Source organism: Penicillium citrinum (assembly GCF_028827155.1).
Source record: "Penicillium citrinum strain IBT 23319 chromosome Unknown utg000009l:1.0-4274883.0:1.0-4276374.0, whole genome shotgun sequence".
Lineage (NCBI taxonomy): Eukaryota > Fungi > Ascomycota > Eurotiomycetes > Eurotiales > Aspergillaceae > Penicillium > Penicillium citrinum.
This window is the reverse complement of record NW_026622694.1, coordinates 1,154,097-1,175,221: the sequence shown is the minus strand read 5'-3', so window position 1 is coordinate 1,175,221 and position 21,125 is coordinate 1,154,097. Positions and strand designations below refer to the sequence as shown.

The following is a 21,125-nucleotide window of genomic DNA, read 5'->3' as shown; positions in this document are numbered from 1 at the left end:
TCCCCACTGACGTAGCAACGTGGGGTCACTGCAACGCCTTTACTTCAACTCAACTCATCTCATCTCACTCAATCATTCGATTCAATTCAATTCGACTATTTCCGTCCTGATAATTTTCCAAACAAAAACATACTCAGCACACGAAAGATGGCAACTTCCTATCCTCGTCCAGACTTCCAACGTAAAGCTCTAAACTGGGCCTCTCTAGACGGAACATGGGACTTCATCTTCGACGACAATGACCAAGGCCTCCAACAAAACTGGCAAAAGGGCCTCCCAGAAACAATCGAAACATCCTCAAAAAGACCCATCAAAGTCCCCTACGCTTTTCAAACTCCAGCCTCGGGAATAAATCTCTACGAAGCACACGAGGTAATGTGGTACGAGCGAACAATTCACGACATTCGAACTGAATCAGACCTCGTCTCGGGAAACACACTCCTTCTCCGCTTCGGCGCTGTCGATTATGAATGTTCTGTCTGGTTGGATGGTCAGTATATGGGTTCTCATCGTGGCGGACACGTTCCTTTCGACCTGGACATTTCATCCGCATTCAGCTCTGATAAGGACTCGAAGAAAAGTTCCGCAAAAGTAACTATTCGCGTTCGAGATAGTCCGTTCGATCTTGCCCAGCCGCGTGGTAAACAGTTCTGGGGACCTGTTCCGGAAAGTATATTCTATACGCCTACGGGTGGAATTTGGCTTTCTGTTTGGTTGGAGAGCGTGCCTTCTATGAGAATTGGGTGTGGGAGTGGTGGGACAGTTTTGAGGAGTGATAATATTGAGGGTGGAGAGTTACATGCTCGGGTTTCTGTTCTTGGACGGAGAGCTAGGGCTGCGTGTAGTGTTGAGGTTGTGGCTAGACTTGGGGGGTATGAGATTGGGAAGAAAAAGGTAGATTTCAAGGGGGAGAGGGATTGGGCAGAGATCAATTTGGGGATGAGAGTTTCGGAGAATGTGATTGGTGAGTTGAGGAAGGAAGAGAAGTTTAATGTTGAGGGGTGTTGGTATGATGGTGTTGCGTTATGGTCGCCTGAGCATCCCATTTTGTATGATCTTGTTTTGCGGTTGTTTGATGGCGATGGAGTCATTGTTGATGAAGTTGAGACGACGACTGGAATGAGGAGTCTTTCGTGGCAGAATGGTGATGGGACATTCAGATTGAATGGCAAGCCTTATTTCCAGATGATGTTTTTGGATCAGGGGTATTGGCCGGAGACGGGATTGACGCCTCCTTCTTCTGAGGCATTGAGACTTGATATCCAGATGTCTAAGGATTTGGGATTCAATGGGTGCCGGAAACATCAGAAGGTTGAGGATCCTCGATTTCACTACTGGGCTGATCGACTTGGATTCATTGTTTGGGGGGAAATGGCCAATGCGTATGAATTCGGTCCGGATTATATTGACAGGATGAATGGTGAGTGGGCGGAGGCTGTTAAGAGGGATATTAACCATCCCTGCGTTATTACCTGGACGCCTGTCAACGAGAGCTGGGCATATACCTCGTTGAAGGATAATATCGAGCAACGAAACCACATTCGTTCCCTATATTACTTGACGAAGTACGTTTCCCCTATTCGGACGCAACTGGTTATCGAGGAATGAAACTGATTTCTTTCAATAGATCCCTAGACCCAAAGCCGACCCATCAACGATAATTGCGGCTGGGAACATGTCCTAACCGATCTCACAACATACCACGATTACGCCGACTCGCCCGAGTTATCAGCAACCTGCTCGAAGATGGAAGGCGGCATTCTCGGACCAAAAGGTGGTCACGATATGTTCACAAAGCCCATTTACTCCGGTTTCTCAGGACACACGTTACTCGATCCAGGAGCCCAGCACAAAGCCGGTGCACCGGTGATATGCACCGAGTTCGGAGGCGTGAACATCGCCCCGGCAAAGGACGTTCAAGCTGGCGAACGTGATTGGGGATACACAACTGCAACTGATATTGAAGATTTCTTAGTTCGCTACGAGAATCTCGTGATGGCTATTGTCAAGGGCGGACATTCATGCGGTCTCGTTTATACGCAATTGTAAGTTGACCCCCGGGGTTCAAGGGACTCTTTAAGTGGATTATGAAAATAACTGCGGTATGCTAACGCTTTTCCAGATGTGATATCGAACAAGAGGTCAACGGTCTCTATACCTACGATCGAAAGGAGAAAGTTCCCGTCGCGAGAATCAAGGCTATCATGGATGCTGCGAAAGATTATTACTATGCTCATGTTCAAGCTCAGGGCCCGAGAGGTATCAAGAAGCTTTTACATTCTCTGCACCGGTCTTAATGTTTAGTTGTTCGTCCCGCTAGAGGAGCGCTGTGGGTTTCTGCCAGCAATAGCGGATCTGCTAGAATCTTCATAGATCTAGGGCGGTTGATCTTGATGATATAGCAGTAGTTACTCCAAATAGCTGAAACAAATTGGAGGTACATTGAACTCCTGTTAGTAGAAGGATTGATCATTTTTCTTCAATGTAATTGGTGTAGATACCAAATAATAGGTATCAAGCCATTGTCGTAGTACTCGTACACTGCAGAGCAACCATGATCCATGGGTATAGATCATGGTTGCTACGATAGAAAGTCTACTTTACACCATCAACTACAAGCCTTGCTATATAGAATGATAATTCAAAAAGGAAATGACAATAAAGGGAAAAAATTACTAGTTTCGCATTGTATAAGACACCCCTCTTCATTAAAACTACTAGTCGAGTCAAAAAAAAACATAACTCAATCCCAAATCGCTCAATGTACGTTTCCCAATAAAATAAAAAGAAAGCAAGATAAAAGCGCAACATAAAAATTTTCCTTTTCGCAAGTGAGAATCACGAACAAAAAAAATGCATCCAATGAGACTCCAGACATGCCAAAAAATGAACAAAGGCCAGCAACCACACAATAAATATCAAAAGAATCGGAGATTTTGTCAATCAAGAAAGGCAAAAAAAGGCCTAGTAGCGCTGGAATGGATGCTTGGTACAATGATAATGAGGCGCTTGTTTCGGTGGAATTGAAGTAAATCACATATTAGCCAGTTCGTGGTCGATCTGGCGGTCGAGGAAAGCACGTTTTTCGCCGGTAAGAGTGGTTTGAAGACGTTGTTCAACCAGAACACGAACTGAATATAGAAGTTAGCTCTTATTCCGGATGGGACACAAGGAATTGATATAGATAGGGTCATGACATACCTTGTTTCTTTGTCACCGTGTCTAGATCAACCTCCGCCAAACAGACTCGGGTTGCATCGATAATGGCCGATTCGTCTGGCCCAGCACCAGCAGCACCACGGAAGTCAAATGCTGTGCTGGCAGGTCGAGAAGGTGGGTATTGAGATTGGGCTAGAGGACTACGGGAGCGTTGACCGAGGAGGTTGTCACTGCTCTGCATAAAGCCGAGACTGTGTCGGCTCTGGTGGCCAGGAGCATCTTGGTAAGCGCTCAACCCGCCCATAGACATGTGTCGGGAGGCAGCGGAGGGATGGCCACCGCTCATTTGCGGGAAGTCTGTATAGCGAGAGAAGTTCGACATATGTGAGTTACGGTTGCCAGGGACGTTGCCACCAACGAATGGGGCCGGGGATTGAGGAGGTGGAGGCATGTATGGATTTCCGTGTCGGCCTTGGCCTGGGAAGCCGGTTAGGATGGTGGAGGCTGGCTTGACAGACGAATACTGAGAGTGCATGTCATCCATCTCCATACCCATGTCATCCACATAACGACCAGTCGAGTAGACCTTCTCTTGGCAGACACCCATGTCACCACGTCGGCCAGGCAGGTTGTTGGCCAAAGCGTAGTCATCCCACCGTTGAAGGGGAATGCTGCGAGGATCAAATTCTCCCTCTGGCTCTCCTCCAACAGCAACGATACGACGGTCTCCCTTTTCACCAATGACGACACGAGTGTTACCCCATGAGAAGTCATCTTGCTTCCAGAATGAGTAAAGCGGGAGGACAAAACTATAGATGGGGAAAGCCATCAAATAGATGATCATCCAACCGACGTGCTGCCACTGTCGCTTGATAATGAAGATAATGGCTTGAAGACCATAGACAGCTGCTAACATGATGATTGAAATCATCGGGAATGGACCAGTGTGACTACCAATTAGGTAGAAGATGTAACCCAGATAAACGCAAGTAGCAGGAAGAATAATAGTTCCCAAAAGGTCGACGAGCACGACGAAGCGCATACTAAAGCAGCAGAACCCGCAAAGGTCCTTCAGAGCTGCCAATTCGACCAAATTGTGGACGGTGGAATTGATCCAACGGCGTCTCTGCGAAAGAAGCACACTCCAGCTCTCGGGGGCAGCTGTGCTCGCGTATGCATCAGGAACGAATTTGAATCGCATTGTCGGAAAGTGCTTGGTCATGAGGGTAGTCAGGAAACGATCTTCACCCAGGGAGAGCAGGTTCTTCTTGTGGAGAGTGTCAACATCATTGTCAGCGTATTCTTTGATCACCTTGTCGGAGATGATAAGCGGGCGACCCTTGTCCGCAGTGCGGAGACGATACATGCAGAAACTGGTTAAGGTCAGTATTACAGTGCCCCCAAAGACAGGGCCAAAGACGACTTACCATCCGGGCAAACAAGTGACACTTCCAAAGAGAGACTCGAAGGCCTTAGAAAGATGATGCGAGATATAGTACTCATATACCTGAATCATGGTCCACCAACTCCGCTCTTCGTTCTGGAGACTAGTTTCACCACAAATGCCAGCAATCTTAGCATCTGCCGCACAGGCAGCGACTAGTCGATTCAGTGAATCCTCCTTGACACTGGTATCTGCGTCGACCATGAAACAGTACTCGTATAACTCAGGATCTACACCAATGACGTTGTTGATCTGGTGGAAGATTTCCAACTCCATAGGTGACATGGGGGCACGATGATGCACACGATTCAAGAAATGCATGAGAAGAACTTGGGAGTCACGCTTGCCACGGTTTCCAGGCTTAGACTTGCGCTGTTCGGACTCTTTTCCGACCTTCACAACAACGATATAGGGAACGACGTTGCCCTCGTATTCGTAGAGACCGGAGTAGACCTTAGCATAGTTAAGCTGCTCCATTCCCTGGCCAACAGAGTAGAAGGGCAGTGCTGGCGGGTCAATCTTAGGGTCGACACCCAAAATGTCAAGGACGATTTTGGGGGTTGGTCGGTCGTTACCACCACCAACAATCATGCCGTCGCAAATGACGAAGATCAATTTCCGTTTGTTATCATATTGCAAGGCAGTGAGAGAGTCCAGGCCCTTGCGAAGGGAGTCTTCACCCTCAGTGTACGCAGGGACCAAACAGATCACAAACTTGTCCTGGGGGGAGGGCCGACGTTTGGAGCCAAGCTGCAAAGCTGCCAAGAACTTAACGAGAATCACGGCACAGATAAGAATGGCGAACGAAAGCAGAATCCAGTTGTTGACGGTACACCGAGGACTATCTCGGAAGTCGACTTTACCCTTGTAGAATACGTAGTCCAGACAACGTTGGGCCCTCTGGAACTCAGACGTATCCTGCCACTTATCAGTGATATCAGTTCCGGGATTGTCCTTGAATAGCGTGGTCACAGAGTCTGGCAAGAACGAGTATGTAGAAGAGCCATCATAGACGTCATTGGTGTGGAAATAATCTGTGAGATCGTAGACCTTTTCGTTCACAACAGCCCAATACCGCTGATCATTATTTGCTTGAGTTTTGATGGCAGATCTCTTCCAGACCAACTCTCCCTTATAGTAATCTGCAATCTTCGGAAGGAAGACTTCGGAGTACCAGCTGAGTTTGTGGAGCTTGGTGCCGGGTTGGGGGTAGTTCTTAGGACCGCAGTTATGTTTCGCTTGACCATAAAGAACGGCGTTGGTGTCATTGGGCTGCAACTGGACGTTAAGATCGGCATCGGTACCACAGTACTCAGATAGAGGCGGAGGAAAGTAGGCATCAAGATTGAGACCAGCAAACTCTTTCATAAGAGATGAAGTCGTGTCTTGTCCCTTGATATCACTGTGTTGAAGTTTCCAGAATTTCGAGATATCATAAACCCGTCCATGAATGCTGACGAAGAAGTTGTCATCAGTCGTGTGCCAGCCAACCTCCTTCGAGTTCCAAACTTTGTCCTTGTTCGGACAGAGGAGGTTACCGAATGCCATAATGTAGAAACAGACAATGGCGTTGAAAAGCAAGATAAGAATCACTAGGACGAACTTCTCTCGCCAGGCCATTCGCACATCCGGACGCTTCATACGGCCGATGTAACGAAGCATGAAAGAAGGAATCCAGAAAGTCATTGCCCAGACAAAGCCGGCCCACAAGCGACGACCAAATGTGATGGGCTGCTTTTCAATGTGCTTTGGCTCGCCGCCTTCAAGGTCGTCATCCCCAATATAGCGACCGTACTGGTCATAATAAGAGATGTCACCCTTATTGTCATCTCCTTTGCGGCCAAGACCGTAATCTCCAGCCATATGGGTCATAGGAACACTAGGAGCAATCGACTTCGCAGCACCACCCATGACACTCGGAGCCATGGTGCTCATCGTGACCGGATGCTGCATCATAAGGTTGTCGGGCCCCCCCGAGCAAGTTTGTGGACTCGCCGATGGGAGTACCGTCCGGGGTCATGCCAGGCTCGTACATTCTAGCACCGTATCCAAAGGGGTTAGCGGGGGACTCATCTGGCTTGAGATCGAGCATGCTCTCAGCCTCCCACCAAGCACCCTCCCGCATCCAAATGCGCTGGTGCCCAACAACTGCGTCGCCGTTGCTCCAACCACGTTCGAGAATCCAGTTCTCGACACCATCCTGGCCTTCGCCACATCCAAGCCGAGCATATCGATCGACAAATTCTTCAACATCAAAGTCAGCTGTGAAGTCAAGTTGCTTGATGCGACGGTTGGCCCATTCAGGGAGGCGCCAATCTCGCAATTGACGCGATACTGCACCTGCGGACCAAGCAGTCGCAGAGGCCTGTAGTTGTTCGGGAAGTTCATCGGTTGGGTGAATTGACAGGTGGTACCAGACACGACTGCTGCCCAGAATTGTGGGGAGATCGAATCGTCCACGCTTGCCGACGGAGATGCCCTCGGATTCGCTAGGGAAAAGAAGCTGACGCAAGAAAGAATCGCTCTCAGCTTCGACCCCAACCTTTTCCAAAACACCCTGTCGTCGATCGTTCTCATATTCACGCTCACGTCCAGCTGAGCCGGTCATGATTCCCAAATCTGGCTCGACTTGGCCCACCGCGGTGTTCATTTCAGTGGTGACGGACTGGCCAATTGCGGGAATAGTAATGCCGTCCTCTTTCATCTCGGCATTTATTCCAAGGTCATCATCAAACACCCCTCTCATGGCGACAGCCTTGCCCAGTGCAGGACGTGGGATATCAATAATGGTCAGCCCAACGGTATCATCGTTCGACCACTGAGGACCACCGTTACTAGAGTCATTATCAAGAATAGTTTGGATATCTGCAGCGATCGCTTCGTTGGCCTTGCTAATAATCCAGTCCACCAGAGCTTCGTAAATTCCAGCAATCAAAGCTTCCCTTTCATCTGTGGAGCATTTATGCAACAAAACTTCAGGGTCTACACCGAGAAGACCACCGGCATCCTCGCAAACTTCTTCGAGCTCTTCCTGGTCAACTTCGAGGCCAGCTGCATTTCCCAGCTTGAGCAGACCTGCGAGGACCGAGAGAAGGCCTCGTTGGGCAGCACCCTTAATGCCAATGCTTCGCAAATTGGCACGAAGATCTTCAGCGGATGCAGCGTCATCAGCGGTGGGGAGATAAGAGGGAGGACTGTAGGTATTAGAGCGGCTAAGTAAGCTGTAAGCTGATGGGTCTTTCAAGTCCAAAAACTCTCGTTCCGCAGGAGTAGAGGCAGACGTGAGCAAATAATAGAATGCATCAAAGGCACGGAAACCAGACTCGCTTGGAATCTCGAGCAGACCCTTACGAACATTGATTCCAGCCGTTGAAAGGGCCAACGAGAGACCAACCACTTGGCCTTGGAGGGTCAAAGTGTATGATGCTGACAGAGCGGAGTGAAGGGAATAAGACGGATTGAAGGAGGTGACGGCGGAGAGGAATGGACGCAATGTTGCCAGTGCAGCAAAGGCGACTTCCGGAGTAGAGATGGGCAATGCTGTGATGAAGGGCTCCAGTAAAGACGGTGTTGACTGGTGGAGGGAGCTATATTTTGAATTAGCACAAGCATACTTGGAAGGATGTTATCATAGCAAAGAAAAAAACGTACCAGAGGGCAATACAGCCATCCTCAGCCCGCCTCCGAGCATGTTCCCAGGCTCGAATGGCCAAGTCACGATCGATGGTAGCCCCGTTACGGCCATCGGGGAGAGTTGTAGCTGCGGTGACCCAGGTATTGACCACCAAGCTTGTGCTGGAATCGAGTTGGTATGGTTGACCGGCCGTATAGAACGAATGAAGAGCGTTCAGCAAGGTGGTGGTGGAGACCTGAGTGGCATGTTGTGAGGTTGGTCGAGGCCCAGCCGAGAAGCCGGCCGACTGATTTGAAAAGACCGAGAAGCGGTTCGACATGGCCAACGCTGTGGTGGAAGACAAAGACGAATCAAATGAGACTTCCAGTCGAATCGATAATCAACGCATCGAGGGGGTTGTGAAGTGATCGGCGAGTGTAGTAGTAATTTCTTGGAAGTGAGGTGGTTTCCGGGGCAAATCGACACAAACAAGCACAAGAAACCTTGTGAGTGGAGAAGCACAGGCAGTATAACTCTGAAGGGTAGTGAGCGAGTGACTGGGGTAGGACTCCTTGGGGGTGAGTGAAGGAGTAGAGGTAAATGGTGAAAGGGGGATCAACGAAGCAAGCAAACTGAAGCAAAGAGAAAATTGAGGAAGAGAGAGAGAAAGAGAGAGAGGAGAATAGAGTAGGACCGAGATAAGCGTGGGGAGAAGAAAGGCAAGCAAAAGGCGTACGGGGAGTGTATTGTGTAATTTTGGGTGACAAGTGAAAATTACGACGATCAGCTGTGATCGACCCGAACTGTGGGGGACTGCTGTACTGCACATACAAGAGTAGATGGTAGAAGTCTCTACAAATGCTACTGCCGGAGGTATAGGATATATTAATATAATTTAGAATATATGAGTATATCGGTAGAGAATTTTGAATCTCTACCATAATCTATATTTTTTATTACAATTGATGTTCACAGTTATTCTACTTTGCAAATGTTGTGTACTATGTACAGTACTATGTACAGGCACATGGATAGTCTGCTGTCTCTTCCAGCCAATCAGGCCACCCACGGCCACTCTGGAACTAACTTGTTGTGCCGGCTATATTTGGGATGTCTCACAAAAAGGGTGTGCCACTCTTTCTCGCCACTCCATTCCCGTCTTCTTACACTTTCAACCCTCCCCCTAGTTTCACTCGGTCCCCCAGTTAATCCTGTGATCGATCCACTCAGGGGCACGGGATGTTTAGAGGGTGGAGTTCCACAGGTCTACACCTCACCCAGCTCAATCGCCTCAAATTAGGGGGAGTTTTCTGACATGTTACTATTTCTGCAGCTATCCATATGAGCAGTAAGGGGGAGGATATCTGGGGGATATATACATCGTACATGCATAGAGTCAGGGACAGGAGGATATTCGGCAGTGTTAGATGTGCGTACAGTACAGATTCAGAACATACTGCAAGTACAGGGACCGTCTGGACCCTCCAAGTGGGGCTTGTTTACCTGAGACCCTGATCCAGTCTAGCGTGTTGATATTTTCGCGACCGAAATAGATCACTATACTATACTATACTATATATATTACTGTATATTTGGAAATACAATACGGCTGACAATTATCATCTATACTCAGACAAGACACTATAGCATTCCATCTAGAATTTTCTCTAATTATATCTACAACAACTCTTCTCCTACAGCTACACTACAAACTGCTCAACCAAACCATACAGGCGTGGTTCGATCAGCTTCGGTGGGTCGGTGGGTTTACCCGACTTGTCCATCTCCAATCAATCCATTGCAATTTGTTGGCAAGCGGACTTCCCTGCCAACTTGTGCAGTACTATACTTGTGTCTTTGTGTACCACTCCGTACACTAGTTAGTACTTTCCCCGTACAGTAACTACAATGGTCGGTATACTCCGTACTATTCAATACACCCCGTGACCATACGGCTCTCCTCTTATCTTTTGCTTCCTTTCGACTCTTCTCTTTCTTCACTTTTGCCTCAATCCTCTTACCTTGCTGTCTTTTGCTGTCCTTGTTTGATCTCGTGGTTTTTTTTTTTCTGTTCTTTTTGGTGAATCTTCTTTCTCTCCTCCACGGGGTCTGCAGGCCTACGCCCATTGCCTGGGTCACTTCATTCCACCCAACATTCCATCCAGATCTCCTAACCACGTTCATTCCGAGGCTTGTCGAGACTTTTGCACCGCCGACTCGGGAATTTTATTTGCTTCTCCCGTCTAGGGACGAAGACCTACTAACAGGTCTTCATCACACTCGTTTTCTCTCTCTTCTTGAAGAGACCTCACCATCATGGCGGGCACACATCCTAGCGTTCCCACGCATGCTCAATCCTCTCTCCCTTCGCTCCCCGCACATCTCCAATCCGATACCCATCTCACGGCTCACCTAGCCAGTCGGTACGCAAATACATAAGCCCCTCTTCATTCATATTACCAGAAAATCCAATTCTAACCTGCTCTAGTTTCCATGTCGGTTTGCCCACAGCTCGCCTTTCCTCCCAAGCTCTTATATCTCTCAACACATACTCTTCCGCTACCAAAGGTCCAGATGGTGCCAAAGAAGGCAGTGCGGCTGGCGAGGCCGAAGACCTCGCTCGTCGAGCCTTCACTCGCCTCGGAGCCCGGGGTGAGAATCAAGCTGTGGTGTTCCTGTAAGTGTTGCATTCCTTGGGGTTTCTTCAAAGAAATAGCTACTGACCTGTTTGCAGTGGAGAAAGCGGATCTGGTAAAACCACAATTCGCTCACATCTACTCTCATCCTTCCTTTCCTACTCCTCAACTCCTCTCTCCTCGAAACTCTCCTATGCCGCCTTTGTTTTCGACACCTTGACCACGACCAAATCTGTGACCACCCCGACGGCCTCCAAGGCTGGTCTGTTCCTCGAACTCCAGTATGATGGATCCTCATCAGTCAATCCGACTCTGATCGGCGGAAAGATTATCGACTATCGATTAGAAAGAAGCCGTATTTCATCAGTCCCCACGGGAGAGCGTAGTTTCCACTCGCTCTACTACTTGTTGGCTGGCACCAGCGCAGCTGAAAAGTCACACTTAGGCTTTGACAACACAATACATGTTCAAACCGGTGGTGCAGGCTCTATTAGCCACAAGCGATGGCGCTACCTTGGTCACCCAACACAATTGAAGGTCGGTGTCAATGACAGCGAAGGATTCCAGCACTTCAAGACAGCTCTACGAAAGCTCGAATTTTCCCGAGGGAAATTGCGGAGATCTGTCAGATCCTCGCAAGTATTCTACATATTGGTCAGTTGGACTTTGTCTCCGGGCAATCGACCACTACCGCTGCTGAGGAGAGCGGTGGTTACTCTCATGAGGGTGGTGAGCAAGTTACGGTCGTCAAGAACAAAGATGTCCTCGCCAACATTGCCGCATTCCTTGGCCTGAGCATCGAATCATTGGAGATTAGCCTGGGGTACAAGACCAAAACCCTTCATCGTGAACGGGTGACGGTCATGCTCGATCCGCGGGGTGCTCGTCAAAATGCCGATGCGTTTGCACGCACCATCTACTCGCTGTTGGTGACTTACGTGATCGAAAGAGTGAATCAGAGGCTCTGTGCAGCCGAGGACAGCGTTGCCAACACGATCTCTATTGTGGACTTCCCTGGTTTCGCTCAGTCCTCTGCCACCGGCTCAACACTCGATCAACTTCTGAGTAATGCGGCAACTGAGTCTCTCTATAACTATTGTCTGCAGTCTTTCTTCGATCGCAAAGCTGATATCTTAGACCGCGAGGAAATTACCGTGCCAGCTACCAGCTATTTCGACAACACAGATACTGTACGCGGCCTGCTGAAGCACGGAAATGGTTTGCTGAGCATCCTAGACGACCAAACTAAACGTGGACGTTCCGATACTCAGTTCCTCGACAGCATTCGCAAGAGGTTCGAGGGCAAGAATCCAGCGATCTCCGTTGGTGACTCGAGCGCTAGCAGTGGCTATATCACTCAAGGCCCTCGTACTGCGTTCACTGTCAAGCATTTCGCCGGTGAGGTCGACTACTCTGTGGCGGGCCTTATCGAGGAGAATGGAGAAGTCATCTCTGGTGATCTGATGAACCTCATGAAGTCTACCCGTAGCGACTTGGTCCGGGAGCTTTTTGATCAAGATGCCCTCGAGACTATCACTCACCCCAAGGAGAAGACAGCCATCATGCAAGCACAGGTCTCGTCAAAGCCAATGCGCATGCCCAGTATGGCCAGGCGTAAGCACGATGTTCAGTCCCGGCTCACCTCGATGGCCATGTCTCGTACTGAGAGCGACAATATTGAGGAAGTTGATAGTCAAGTAGGAGGCAGCACCCGGCGCAGCGTGGCTGGTCGTAAAAGTGGTGTGATTGGAACCCCCTCGCAGGGATCTGCGGGTCAATTCCTGTCTGGTCTTGAAGTTATCAACAAGTGTCTAAGCCAACCGAATTTGAACCCCTATTTTGTGATCTGTCTCAAACCCAACGACCGACGCATTGCCAATCAATTCGACAGCAAATGTGTTCGCATGCAAGTCCAAACATTCGGTATTGCCGAGATCAGTCAGCGTCTAAGAAATGCGGACTTCACCGTTTTCCTTCCCTTTGCCGAATTTCTTGGCCTGGCCGATATTGGCAACGTTGTTGTGGGCAGTGATAAGGAGAAATCTGAAGTTGTGCTGGATGAAAGACGCTGGCCTGGAAACGAGGCTCGCGTTGGTAGCACTGGTGTCTTCTTGAGCGAGAGGTGCTGGGCTGATTTGGCCAAAATTGGCGAGCGTGTCGTTCCTAGCTATGGTGCTATTGATGATGGAGGGGCTCTGCAGTCTGCTGGTAATCCAGATGCCAAGGTTCGGTTGCTGAACCCGGCCGATCAATCTCCAGGTGCATTCATCTACGGTGACGAAACCAAGCAAGGATATTTTGGAAGCCGTGAGCTGGATGGTCGCTCTGATGCTGGCGGCTCGGCGTTCAACTCTGGCGATATGTTCCGTGACCTTGACACGAAACAGCAAATGCTTGAAAAGGGACAGGAAAAGGACATGCAGGAGGTGGATGAGCTACCGGTCTCGGCATCCCGTCGCCGCTGGATGGCATTGGTCTGGATCTTGACATGGTGGATTCCTGACATACTGATTCGATGGGTCGGACGCATGAAACGTAAGGATATCCGCACTGCTTGGCGTGAAAAGCTCGCTATCAACATGATCATTTGGTTCGCTTGCGGTGTTGCCATCTTTATGATTGTTGCTTTCCCTGGTTTGATTTGTCCGACTCAACATGTCTACTCCAAGGGAGAACTCAGCAATCATAATGGCAAGGATGGACAAAACTCGTTCATTGCTGTCCGTGGTGTTGTATTCAACCTGGGTGATTTCATGCCCTCCCATTACCCTGATATTGTTCCCCAGAAGCAGCTCAAGAACTACGCGGGCAAGGATGCCACCAACTTGTTTCCGGTCCAGGTCTCTGCTCTGTGCCAAGGTGTGGATGGGTCTATCGATCCCAGTGTGCCTCTCGACTATAGATCGAACCTGAATGACTCTGACGCCAAGACCTCCTCTGACTCGTATGATATCAACGCCAAGTATCATGACTTCCGTTACTGGACCGACCTCTACCAACCCGATTGGTTCTATGAACAAATGGTCATGATGCGAGCAAATTACAAAAAGGGCTATGTTGGCTATACCTCCAAGTACATGAAGAGTCTGGCAGATGACAATAACAAAAATATTGTGAGCATCAACGGAAAGGTATACGACATGACATACTATATCGCAGGGCCTCGAAGCCCACGATTTCCGGAGGGCAAGAACCGTTCCACCAGCGACATCAAGACTGACTATATGAGCCCTCTGCTCGTCAGTTTGTTTCAACAAAAGTCTGGCACCGATGTCACTAAATATTGGACCGACCTGGACCTGGATGCTACAACACGCTCTCGCATGGAGCTTTGCCTCGACAACCTGTTTTTCGTTGGCCATGTCGATACCCGTAACTCGGTCAAGTGTCAGTTCGCTCGCTACTTCATCCTTGCCATCTCCATCTTGATTTGTGCTGTGCTGGTCTTCAAATTCGTGGCTGCCCTGCAATTCGGAAAGAAGAACTTGCCTGAAAATCTCGACAAGTTCATCATCTGCCAAGTTCCAGCGTACACTGAAGACGAGGATTCACTCCGTCGTGCTATGGACTCAATGGCACGCATGCGCTACGATGACAAGCGTAAGCTTCTGCTGGTTATTTGCGATGGCATGATTATTGGTCAGGGTAACGATCGCCCTACGCCACGTATCGTTTTGGACATCTTGGGTGTCCCTGAATCTGTTGATCCAGAGCCACTGAGCTTCGAGAGTTTGGGCGAAGGTATGAAACAGCACAACATGGGCAAGATTTACTCTGGCCTTTACGAGGTTCAAGGTCACATTGTTCCCTTCCTGGTCGTTGTCAAGGTCGGCAAGCCGTCTGAAGTGTCTCGCCCTGGTAACCGTGGTAAGCGTGATTCTCAGATGATTCTGATGCGCTTCCTCAACCGCATTCACTATAATCTGCCTATGAGCCCTATGGAACTTGAAATGCATCATCAAATCCGCAACATTATCGGAGTCAATCCAACTTTCTACGAATACATCCTCCAAGTTGATGCCGATACAATGGTTGCTCCCGACTCTGCTACCCGGTTTGTTTCGTCTTTCTTGTCTGATACTCGTCTCATCGGTGTGTGCGGAGAGACGTCTCTGTCCAACGCGAAAACATCTATGGTCACAATGATTCAGGTTTACGAATACTACATTTCTCACAACTTGATCAAGGCGTTCGAAAGTCTTTTCGGTTCCGTCACTTGTTTGCCAGGTTGTTTCACAATGTTCCGTATACGTTCTTCGGAAACCGGGAAACCTCTGTTCGTCAGCAAAGAAGTCGTTGATTCTTATTCAGAAATCCGCGTTGATACTCTGCACATGAAGAACCTGCTTCATCTGGGTGAAGATCGATACCTCACGACGCTGCTCTTGAAACACCACCCCAAATTCAAGACCAAATACATCTTCCGGGCTCATGCTTGGACTGTGGCCCCCGAGAGCTTTGCTGTTTTCCTGTCACAACGTCGTCGCTGGATCAACTCTACCGTTCACAACTTGGTCGAACTGGTTCCTCTCCAACAGCTGTGCGGTTTCTGCTGTTTCAGTATGCGGTTCATCGTCTTTGTCGATCTTCTCAGTACTATCATTCAGCCCGTAACCGTCGCCTACATCATTTACCTGATCGTCTGGCTGGCTCGTGACAGCTCGGTGATTCCGTGGACTGCATTCATTTTACTTGGTGTCATTTACGGTTTACAAGCCTTCATCTTCATCGTCCGTCGCAAATGGGAAATGATTGGCTGGATGCTAATTTACATCTTCGCCATTCCCGTTTTCACTCTCGCCTTACCTCTTTACTCCTTCTGGCATATGGATGATTTCTCCTGGGGTAACACTCGTGTTATCACTGGAGAAAAGGGACGGAAGCTGGTCATTTCGGACGAAGGCAAATTCGACCCATCCTCTATCCCGAAGAAACGCTGGGAAGAGTACCAGATGGAATTGTGGGAAGCTCAGACCTCTCGCGACGACCGTTCCGAAGTCTCGGGCATTTCCTACGGCACTCGATCACACGCCTTCCCGCAATCCGAATACGGTTTCCCCGGTTCCAGGCCCCTTTCACAAATGGATCTACACATGCATAACTCCAGTTCGCGTCTGTCTGTGGCCCCATCCGAAATGATGGGTCGTCATATGGAATCAGACGTTAGCATGGAGGATCTAAGCCACCTGCCCTCCGACGATGCTATTCTCGCGGAGATTCGTGAGATTCTTCGTACAGCTGATCTCATGGCTGTTACGAAGAAGAGTATCAAGCAGGAGCTTGAGAGACGATTCGGCGTCAATCTGGACCTCAAGCGGCCTTATATTAATTCTGGTATGTTTCACTTTTACAAGATACCCTTTGAAGAATATCTGCTAATTTTTTTTTCTAGCTACCGAGGCTGTTCTTTCGGGACTTCTCTAATCCAGTCTTGAATCTTTATCGCGACATTTCACTCGTCTCAACGAGCATGTGTTAATAACGGATATTTCACTATTTGTGATTTTCAAGCTTTGCCATTCATCGTTCTTCATTTTTTTACATTTCTTTTTTTTTTCCCGAGCGAACTTGCATGAATGAGTTAATTTCGAAAGCGTGTCCTTGATTTTCTTCCGGCTTGGGATGTTTTTTTTTTTGTGTTATTTATTGTTTTCTTTCATATTCTTGGATATGTCGTTCTGGATCAAAAATGTTTTTTTATCGTTATTTACATAGGGAAATATCTCTCATTAATAATGGCCAGGGTATATCATTTTGGTGTTCAAATGGGGAATATCGCATGGATGTCATCTCGCACTTCCAGTCCTCTTCGATGGTCCTATTAGTAGTACTTCCAAGTGGTGTAAAGGTTTATACCAGCTAAGTACCTACCTCGCTGGTGGTCATTTGAATTTCCTCCCTCATCAGAAAAGTACTACTTTTACTACTGGTGGTACACCCAGATAACCTATTATAGCATCACAATACATGATGTATGCTCGAAGCGTCTGCCACCAGTGCATTTGAAAGGGCTTTCAAATGCACGTCAATTAATCGACAGGCTGACAGCACGCCACGCCGAGTGGGGTTGCAGATCCTCAAGTGGTGTGGATATATATTCAAGTTGATATCACGAGGTCATGAAACACAACATTTTCAGATTCCAATCTTCGTTCTGTGATACTAGTCAGCTTATCCTGAAACTAGCCAAAGAATTACCAGATTAAACTCTTACCAATACCAACATCTCTACTACAGACAACATCAGCTCAAATCCATCATGACAGACCCCACATCATCCCAAGACGAACCCAACCCAAATACAACAAACATAAACACAAACACAGCCACAGGTCCAACAGAAGACCAACAAAAAAAGGAAGCACTAGCCGCCTTCACCGCAACTCTTCACTCAGTCGGAACAAACCTCGAAGCGCCCCTCATCGACCGCGCAACAACAATAACCTCCAACGCGGCCGCGCTACAGAGACAGGAAACCGAGTTAGCGGAGCACACGGCGCGACTTGCGAAGCAGAATGCGCAGTGGATGGGATTAGCGGACGAGACCCGTGATGGGTTGAAGGAGATTGGGGATGTGCAGAATTGGGCAGAGATGATTGAAAGGGATTTGTTAGTTTTGGAGGATATGATGGATGATGTTGAGAGGGGGGAGAGGGAAGGGGAGAGGGTTGGAAATGGACATGGTGATGGTGATGGTGATGGATTTGGGAATGAGAATGGAAATAGAAATGGGAATGGAGTTGTTAATGGGGATGTTAATGGGAAGAAAGAAGGGAGGAAGAGTTGGTTTGGATGGTGGTGATATACTCTTCCTATTCTCATAGCTATGGGATATCATTATTTCCTATTGTTCAGGGTATCACTGGCTGGCTTCATTATTTATTCATCTTCTGCTTCTTCCTCTTCCTCCTCCTCCTCTTCTTCTTCCTCTGCAAGTATTTCCTTCACATATCGTCGATAAATATCAAGACTATCACCCTCCACACCATCTTCATCATCACGACTATAATCATCATATTCATCCCATGCATCCCAATCCCCTAAACTCGTCAAATGTCGCATGGTAGGTCTACCATGCGGACAATTCCACGGTTTATCAATAGTCCCCATATTATAAACCACCTTCTGCATCTGCTTTGTCGTCAAAGTCTTCCCAATCATAATACTAGAACGACAAGCACGCATAGCAAACATCTTGCGTACCTTACTAGGCCGAGGCACAGATACACTCGAGGTCGTATTCATAACCGGACTTTCGGATAATAGAACGATTAATTCTTCCAAATCGCGTGAGCCAAAGACAACTTCTTTACTTAATGGTAAAGAAACAAGACTACATCTTCGACCAATGGGTTCTTGGCCACTTTCATCAACATTGACGATGAACCCATTCTTTTCGAGGGCGGCTTGGTTCTCTAGAACAATCTCTTCTTCCACCGCAGTAAGGTCTAATCGCTGTGGTCTCACAAGACGTTGGTATTGAACAACTGTTTCGTTCTGGAGTCTTTCGAAATTGAACTTTTCATCCGAAGCATGCTGGTCAATGATGAAGAGCTCATCGCGCTGTAATCCCGGCCGTACGGCGATAATGAATCCCAGGTTAAATTGGCCGATTATTCGCATCTGTGCGAAATCAGTTTTGCTGACTGTCAATGATAGCTTGTCTTCCGCTGTTTGTCCCTCAGGGACATCGTTCACATTTTCTGTCCCGGGGATTGTTCGTTGCTTTTCCAGGCTGGCTCGTAAGTTCGTAATGTGGGATTCTAGTTGCGAGAGGGATGCATCAATCGTGCTGACCAGGTGTACAGTTGCGTCGCGGTGTATAGCGCCCTTGTTCATTTTGTTCGCTCGGTGGATGTTGTTTTCGCTGGGAAGAACGGCTTTCTCTTCCGCTTGGTGTATAAGGTCTTGTACTCTGGCTTCCTCTGAGGCTTTATTTTCCGCTTCGTTCATGTCATCCTCTTGTGTACCTGGGCCAGTCTCTCCTTGAGATTCTCGTGGCGATTCTTGATTCCTTCGCTGGCTGTGACCTCGACTGGGCCTGGAGATATCCTCAGGTTGTTCAGCAGCTGGTGAGCAAGCGCGTTCTTCTTCAGCTTCTTGCTCTATATAATCGTCCTGGCTTTTCTCACTCTCCGAGTATTCGACGTCTTCCTCTTCCTCTTCGTCTTCCTCTATTTCCTCCTCCATTTCCTCATCCTCATCCTCATCATCTTCATCATCCTCATTCTCATCTCTGTCTGCATCCGAGGCCATCTGCGTCCCTGGAGCAGCAAACTCCTTCATATGGTCTCCAAATATATTAGGCCGAGATGGCGTGTGAATTCGTCGCTTCCGCGCTGGACGCTCTTTGTTAGATGATTCCCAATCAGACGTTCGTTTACGCGGGGGACCACTTCCCACCACCGACTTCACAGTATGGCCACCAATAGTAATAGTGGCCGTCTCTGCTGGCATGCGTCGTGGACGCATCCTATCGAACGCATTCTGTACCACATTGGGCATTTTTTCTGGGTCGTCGCCCTCGCGCATAGTTGACTGTTCCTTTGTTTCAGAAAGTTGCGACGAAAGGTCCAGAGGCGCCTCAGATTCTCTATCATGCACGTCCTGCCGTGAGGAATCAATAGTGTCTTTCCCTTGAGGTTTGACAGGCGTACTGTCCGGGATTTGTGGAGAGGAATTCTCCAGTGGTGGAGCTGACGGTTGTCTGGGAATAGGAGTAGACTTGATTGGAGATGAAGCCTCGGCCTGATTTAGGGTCTCATTGGGATGTGTCGGAGTTTTGAGATCTTGCTGAGGAACAAGTCGCTCCTCGTGATATTCAGTTGATTCATCTCGACATGGTTCCTGGCTTGAGGTAGCGGGCGATTCAGAAACACGATGATTCAGCTTACGAGCCGACACGAATCCAGGGAGAGCACCGAGTGCCTGCTGCTTGGGGGTGGTTAGTTTTGAACCAAGTACTTGAGACTGAGGAACGGTTTGGTCTGCGGCTTCAAAAAGCTGGATTAGGGAGGTCTTAAGAGACTCGATCAAGGCAGCAGCATCATGTATCAGAATCTGTCGCTTGTCTGGCGATACATTAACATCATAGGCATCCGTATCCATCTTGAAATCCGCGAATATAAAAGGCGATTGTGAGATATTAAACGATCTATAGGCCTCATTGAAAGCTTTCGCAATCTGTGGCAGTCCACAAGGTCTGGAGTTAACGAAAAACATTTGTCGATCTGGCGTTTGACGCCCTTCCCCAAACACAGGACGAGAGATATGGCCGCGAACAACCATCTGATTGGACTTCTTGTCTGCCCCTACTCGCTTCATCGAAGCAGAGGGTTCAAACTCCAGTTCCAGGTCCAAGGGAATCAACGCAGAGAGCGTCTTTGCCCCATATACATTGGCAATGTTTTCCCTCGTGGTGCGGTTCCCGTTCGTAGAGAAAACGACCACATTCTTCGTTTTTCCTACGGTGTTCTTAACACTGAATCGTATACCCACACATATACATGCATAGGCATGTAGCAGATTCAAAACCTTGCCATATTCCCGCTTGATATTCTTCTCCAATTCGCGCCGACGGACTGGGAGTCGCTTGAAGATTCCTTCCACTGAAGCGGTAGTTCCCTTCTGTCCGGCTACTATCTGAGTTTTGTGAAGCTTGCCGGAGACTTCGAATTCAAGTCTATTTGCACGGGGAGCCTGGTTCGCTTGGGCTGTAGTAATGTAGAAGTTTGCGAGGGCGCAGAGAGAGGATAATGCTTCACCGCGGAAGCCGAAGGTATGTAGGCGGGACAGGTCGTCGTACGAAGATAGCTTTGAGGTATAGTGTTTCAGTGCTAAAAAAGCATGGCCTCCGATTAGCAGCCGCCAAATAGAAGCTTGGTGACTCTGGGAGAACAAACCGATATTCTCGTAATTATCCGGTGATATTCCACTGCCATTGTCCTGAACCTCGATCAAATCCAGCCCATTATTTTTGAAGCGTATTTCTGTGAACATTAAGATCATCAGCTTGAATTCTCGAAGAAGAGGTTTAGATCGTGTATTTGGTGAGAATCCCTACCGATTGTGGTTGCGCCAGCATCGAGGCTGTTCTCGACCAGCTCTTTCGCGACAGAACATAGGTCAACAATGACTTGACCCGACTGGATTTGATGGACCTAAGAAGCGTGAGATTAGCAGAAGCTCCCATCATGTTAATGCTAAATAACGGGAAATGCGCCATACTGAGCGATCCTCGATGGCCTTAATAGTCGCCATGGTACATGACGGA

At 48.4% G+C, this 21,125-nt stretch overlaps 5 protein-coding genes across 5 annotated transcripts; 3 read left to right on the top strand and 2 right to left on the bottom strand.

Moving 5' to 3' along the window:
• Nucleotides 1-137: 137 nt before the first annotated feature.
• N7469_009913 (glycoside hydrolase family 2 protein) lies at nucleotides 138-2,297 on the top strand (the record flags this gene model as incomplete). The annotated part of the gene is made up of 3 exons (XM_056648818.1): nucleotides 138-1,593; nucleotides 1,636-2,045; nucleotides 2,123-2,297. Exons 1-3 carry the CDS (start codon nucleotides 148-150, stop codon nucleotides 2,295-2,297), a joined length of 2,031 nt encoding a protein of 676 aa, XP_056495949.1. The 5' UTR covers nucleotides 138-147.
• Nucleotides 2,298-3,033: 736 nt separating this feature from the next.
• Nucleotides 3,034-8,556, bottom strand: csmB (putative chitin synthase; the record flags this gene model as incomplete). Its single annotated transcript, XM_056648817.1, has 5 exons — nucleotides 3,034-3,131; nucleotides 3,202-4,532; nucleotides 4,587-6,456; nucleotides 6,518-8,190; nucleotides 8,255-8,556. 5 exons carry the CDS (start codon nucleotides 8,554-8,556, stop codon nucleotides 3,034-3,036), a joined length of 5,274 nt encoding a protein of 1,757 aa, XP_056495948.1.
• A 1,976-nt stretch (nucleotides 8,557-10,532) lies between these two features.
• chsE (chitin synthase class Va) lies at nucleotides 10,533-16,276 on the top strand (the record flags this gene model as incomplete). The annotated part of the gene is made up of 5 exons (XM_056648816.1): nucleotides 10,533-10,639; nucleotides 10,705-10,893; nucleotides 10,951-11,389; nucleotides 11,482-16,186; nucleotides 16,245-16,276. 5 exons carry the CDS (start codon nucleotides 10,533-10,535, stop codon nucleotides 16,274-16,276), a joined length of 5,472 nt encoding a protein of 1,823 aa, XP_056495947.1.
• Nucleotides 16,277-17,111: 835 nt separating this feature from the next.
• N7469_009910 (uncharacterized protein) lies at nucleotides 17,112-17,654 on the top strand (the record flags this gene model as incomplete). Its single annotated transcript, XM_056648815.1, has 1 exon — nucleotides 17,112-17,654. The coding sequence occupies one exon, from the start codon at nucleotides 17,112-17,114 to the stop codon at nucleotides 17,652-17,654; it is 543 nt and encodes a 180-aa protein (XP_056495946.1).
• Nucleotides 17,655-17,731: 77 nt separating this feature from the next.
• N7469_009909 (ATP-binding mismatch repair protein PMS1) lies at nucleotides 17,732-20,851 on the bottom strand (the record flags this gene model as incomplete). The annotated part of the gene is made up of 1 exon (XM_056648814.1): nucleotides 17,732-20,851. The coding sequence occupies one exon, from the start codon at nucleotides 20,849-20,851 to the stop codon at nucleotides 17,732-17,734; it is 3,120 nt and encodes a 1,039-aa protein (XP_056495945.1).
• Between the last annotated feature and the right edge of the window lie 274 nt (nucleotides 20,852-21,125).